This window comes from Aptenodytes forsteri, unplaced genomic scaffold, assembly GCF_000699145.1.
Source record: "Aptenodytes forsteri isolate BGI_AS27 unplaced genomic scaffold, ASM69914v1 Scaffold73, whole genome shotgun sequence".
NCBI classification, from domain to species: Eukaryota; Metazoa; Chordata; class Aves; order Sphenisciformes; family Spheniscidae; genus Aptenodytes; species Aptenodytes forsteri.
In genome coordinates this window covers 1,533,718-1,539,255 of record NW_008796215.1, presented here as the reverse complement: position 1 = coordinate 1,539,255, position 5,538 = coordinate 1,533,718, and the positions used below count along the sequence as shown (strand labels likewise).

At 41.3% G+C, this 5,538-nt stretch overlaps 1 protein-coding gene across 2 annotated transcripts in view; it reads right to left on the bottom strand.

Moving 5' to 3' along the window:
- Nucleotides 1-465: 465 nt before the first annotated feature.
- FAR2 (fatty acyl-CoA reductase 2) overlaps nt 466-5,538 on the bottom strand; it is an 80,298-nt gene continuing 75,225 nt past the window's right edge. For both annotated transcript variants that reach the window (XM_009288499.2, XM_009288500.1), the window contains exons 9-11: nt 4,720-4,849; nt 2,176-2,303; nt 466-628 (exon numbers count right to left, since the gene is read on the bottom strand). In XM_009288499.2, coding sequence (XP_009286774.1) covers nt 466-628; nt 2,176-2,303; nt 4,720-4,849 — 421 coding nt within the window. The remainder of the gene's footprint in view (nt 629-2,175; nt 2,304-4,719; nt 4,850-5,538) is intronic.

The window sequence follows — 5,538 nt, the reverse complement described above, 5'->3', positions numbered from 1 at the left end:
AAGGTACTGTTTCACTGACTGAGAATGAAGGAAGACCTCTTACAGGTTAATTTCCTTGGCTGGGTCTTCTCTGACGGCATCCTTTTCTTCCAAAGTTGTATGCTTTAAATTTGCCTCTTTTGAGGAAGAAAATGGGATTAAGATAGCCTAGGTAGTACATGGGAAGACAGTGACTTTGGTTAACCCTTACTCTTGCACATCAGACTCTAGATGAACGGTTCCAGCTTGACCTGTTCCTAAAGCTTCAGTTATGGCTTTAAAAATTGGCCTGGTCCTACGGAAGAAAGACCACCATGTATTAAAGCATTAGTTAAAATAAAAAAGGTGAACATATAAGAGTGCACAATAAATGCAGGCTGCTGGAGGGAGTGGATTTTTCTGCTACTTTCAGACCCCGATGCCCGTAGTTGCTGATTAGAGGAGATGGAGGTCCTTCTGGAAGAGGCTGGTTGCTGATGGACGGCTTCAGTGCCTGAGGGTGCTGGATGCCCTGAAGTAGGAAAGGAACTTGTAGCAGAGGCTCACCACAAAGTACCAGATGTTTCGAGCCATCTGTGACCTTGCAATGAAAATGCGCCAGATGATCACAAGGAGGGTGGTGTTGAATGCATATCGGATGTTCCTCAGCCTGAGAAAGAGAAAGAGGCATCTTATGGAGGAAGACAAAAACAACAAAAAGCTTACCAGCTTGCTTCATTTGCTACAGGTAATTTTGTAAGAAATCCTGTTTACAAGCGGCCCTTGGGCTTTTTGCCATTCCTGTTTTAGTGAAGACACTGTCCCTAAGATGTCCCTACCATCTTGCCAAGGACTGTGTTGAAGTTAGGGTATAGTGAATAGATAATGGAATAGGTGGAATACCTGTATTGCAAGTCTCTCTTGTTCTGTGTACTCTCATTTCAAACCAGAAGTCATACTGAGAGTTTTTTCCTTTATGATTGTCTAGGTCCAACACTTTCTGCTTTGATTTGGTATATTGGCTATTTTTTACTTTGCAGGATTGGTGGCAGGCTAGAGGACCTTTGCAGGAGCTGATGAATTAGGCTCTCCTATTTGGGTGAAACCTTGCCTTTAATGTTGGGAAATTACTCAATAATCATAAATGGTCTTCACTTTTGCAGTACTGCAGCACTGGGGTTTTGGGGGGGTGGTTTACACCATATATTTAAATGGTATTATTGGGTCTTTAAGATGCTAATCATCTTGTCTTTCTGTCAAGCAAAAGTTTCTGCAGTTCTCTAATTCTCACTTTCCCAGTGTCTGAGGGAAGAAAGCTTTGTACCTAACGTCCCCAAGACTGGTTTAATTTTTGTAAGAGTCCTTTTTTTTTTTTTGTAAACTTTATCACTGTACTATACCCCACTGCCTATTTGGACTATGAGGCAGTTACTGGCCTGTTACAGAGGTTCTTATAAATCCTTTAAAAATGGCCCATGAAGGAAGAACTTGTTTAGGATTCCTTGCTATGGCAACAGGCTGTTTTACACTTCTAGCATTTACAGTGCACAAGAATGGTTTTCTTAAAGGAAACAACCAGGCTTTTACTCCAAGAGAGCTGCTCCTTCTCGTTTTGCCTACGCTTCTCAGTAAAAGGGCTGGAGAAGACAGCAAGAGCACAATCTTTAACTGAATAGAAGGACAATCTCGAATTGCTCATTCAGACTCTCTTAAACTGTCACCAGGGATTGAATGCATAAGCTCTCCACTGATTTTGGAGAATTTTTGCCCATTCCCCCCAAGGAATTAGAAACTTCAACTTTAAAATGAAATTTAAAATCATACAAATGCTTAAAGTTTTTATGCAATGTCTGAATTGCTAGAAACTTCTAGGAGCTTCACAATCTAAATCTGACTCTTATTTTTCTGTTGTAATTCTGAATGACCAAAATCTTCTGCATTCATGTATTTCTCTTATGCATTGTAACTTCGTTACTCGGTCATCTGCTGGGAAGGCATAATATCTAGCCCCTGATCGTTAGTGTCATCAAAAGTCCTCTTTTTCTTACAGGATGGAAAAATGAAATACTGACAACCCTCTGTTGTAAGAAATAAGCTATGCTATGTTTACCTCCATATTATTCAACAACAATTATTGCAACGTAACTAGAATAATTTTCCTCAAAAGCCATTCAAGGTAGCCAGGAGCTCTTGTCCTTGTCACCGGGTATGACTTACTTTCGTAAGTGCTGCTTTGCTGCTGGAATGCCAGCCATGTCCTCATTCAGCAAGTACTTCTTAGCGCCTAGGCAGTAGCTTTCAATGTATTCTGACCAGTGCAGCTGACGAACATCAAAGTTGTATAACTGGGATTTAAAGACAAAGAGCAGAAGTTAAATGCGAGTTCAAAACAAGTTCACTTTAAGCATCAATTCTTCATTGACCCCCGTTCCTGACAAGGCCCTCTCTCTGAAGTTCTTAAAGCCACCGAGTTTCCAAGAAGACATGGGCACTAACAGACTATATTTCACAGCTGTTGATTAATGTCTTACACAGCTGGGAATTTGGGCAAAGCATGCAGAAATTTAGTGCTAGCTGGCAGGAAATAAAGGTAAGTTTCTTTCAGGTGGCAATTTTTGCATAAATACATGTATTTGTACACACACACACAAAGTCATGGAAGAAAAATGGCATTCTGCTCAGGTAAATGGATTCATATGAAAACCCGCCTGCAGTTTTTAATGTGTCACTAGAATTATGTGTAAATAAATGAATTGGACATTGAGTGAACAGGTGCCTCTGCATCAGTATTACTCTCTGCTGTGCTGCATTCTCTCTCAGCAGCTAGATCGACCGAAGTCCAAGAAATGGGTTACTCTGGTGTTTGGCATCAAAAAAATCTCATTGCAGAGCTAATTACCCCAGTTAATTTCAGATGCTTATACCGGAAAAATTGTTAGCAAGCTCTCAGGCGGTTGTCTGTCTATTAGAGCAAAGAAAGGATTTGTAAAGAGGAAGAGGTTTTGTTGTAGTTTTTTTTTTTTTTTTAAATGAGTGAGTAAAGTGAATGGCATTTTTTATTTACAGGGTCTTAAAAGGGAAGATACTCAGAAAAACACCTTCCTTTCACCCCCATGCCAATCCAGGCCATTTGCTTTGGTGCAAGAGCTTTGGTATTAGAGCAGCAATAACTTGAGCAGAGAGGGGTTAGCTAACTCTGTCAAATACAGGGGGTTATCTACTGTGCAGATCCCGGTGTGTCTGTCAGACATGTATAGAGATGTGTGCTGCCCATACGCTATCTAGCTTGAATACCGCTCACAATGCATCTCACAAAGTTCTCATAAGCAGCTTGGTTAGCCTGAAACTCTGTCTGGTTTGCACTAAATCCCTTGATGCTGTATTTTTTTGTTTATCATGTGCCTCAGAACTAGCTCCTATCATACCATTTAGGTTTCCTCCACATCTGCTGTAGTCACAGCAGTGCCACTGCACTTAGAATTTGCTGCATGCACTCCCTCTGCAGACTAGGGAAGAAAACTCTTGATTCTACTACTGGGAGCCTGTGCAAGAATTTCATGATGTGAGTGAGACCAGTTTGATGTGAATGCCTAAGTATCTCTTTGCAGAGATACTGACCAAAGATGCATTCAAGCTTATCACAAATCTGCTCTTAGTATTCCTTCAGTCTTGCAGTTACAATCCCATTCTTAATGAGTAGTATTTCAAACCTATAAAGACTACAGCAGAGCTTGACATCCTGCAAAGTAATTGCTCTCTGGAGACTTAAATCAAACAGGAACTTTCTTCATATTATTCAGGGTAAGACACTATGCGTTAACTGTAAGTTTTCCTGTGCAGTGCCCATTAAAACCAATGTGCATGAAAATGTCAAAATCTTTCAAGTAATTTCCATCTGGATCACCCACCATAAGCTACAGACTGCCAAAAGAGATGAGGGAGAAAGCGATGTTGTAAAGGAGCTTCCTAGTTTTCCAAGAGCAAGACACTTAGAAAATTAGGATGAGAAGATATTGGGAATGCTACACAGTTTTTCAGTGATTAGTTAATTACAATGGAACTCCCCATAGCACCTATCTTTGCATTACCATTGATATTATTTTTCTGGGGCCCCTGTACAGCACATTAGTTAACATGGTCATATCACCCCATGAAAGGGGATGCCTGAAATTCTCAGGTCCCAGAGCTGTGACATGAAAGCTAGAATTGACCTTTTCTTCTTAGAAAGAGAAATATCACATGTCCATCAAAAAAGGAACCTCTGTAGCTTTCCTGTCCACTGGGTATTCCAGTCTATGTAGCCAACCACATGGGAGGTAGCAAAGCGGACACCGTTACATGCGATGCCTTTAACTTCTCCAACTCAAAGGGCTGAGTACAGCTGGGTCACTGAGGATATAAAGTTATGTTCCCTTTGTACAGTCCATTTCGTCTGTGGAAACAAATCTAGATTGTTTACAGGCCAAATAGAAACCTGAGAGCAAAAGGTAGAGAGGTGCTATGTTAACTGGGAAGACTGCAGTGATTGACCTGTCTCAGAAGAAAAGAGCAATACACCTCAGGAGAAAACATTCTCCTATAATAAATGGAAGATTCCTGATACATTATTTAATAAAACAAGGAGGAAATAAATTATTTCAAGTTAAAGTCAGTTGTAGTCATCTAGGCAGATGTCATTCATAAGCTCAACAGTACACCAAAAATATTTGCTGCAGATGAACAGAACTGGAGTTTAGCAATCCATATTCAGGACATACTTACCTTTTTGTCCTCTGTGTTAAGGTGACTCATTAACATATTCATATTATCTGAAGACCAATCCCAGGACTGGGTGGAGAAATACTGCAGGAGCATCATAGACTTGTGCAGTCGATTGATAATCTTCATCATTCTGAAACAGAGGAAGAGCGTCAGAGGTGGATAGGAAGTTTGACCTTACGCATAAGCCGTCAGTTTGCTCTCTAAGTGTTTTCACCAATCCAGATGAATAGGCATTGCAATTCCTGATGACCACTGCACTGGTGCTCACCAGGCTGAGAACTTGCTCAGCAAGTCTAACTGCTCCAGCTGACTCTTGAGTCTACAGCTACCCAGCTTTTATTGTTGGCTACAACATGGTTGCAAACATGCATTTCCCAGGGGCAGGACTGATGCCTAACTTACTGGCCTGAACTAACAAGAGATGGAGGCCATATCTACATCATGTACCACGTGTAAGGTGAAAAGCCCATCTGAACTAGTATGAAGTCTGCACAGCAGATTGCAAAACCACAAAGGTATATTGCTTGCCTCCCGAAGTGGATACTTCTCTTTCTACCACGCAAATGCTCTTCTGTTCTCTGAGTTGGCTCCTGAAGCAAGGCTCTGATTTTTGGAGTTAGCTCCAGTACAGAGGTGACTGCATCTGCAGCATGGACAAGCTTTGAAGTCAATTGCTCAACTTCAGTTTTCAGATAGAATCACAGAATGGTTTGGGTTGGAAGGAACCTTAAAGACCAGCTAGTTCCAACCCCCCTGCCGTGGGCAGGGACACCTTCCACTAGATCAGGTTGCTCAAAGCCCCATCCAACTTGGCCTTGA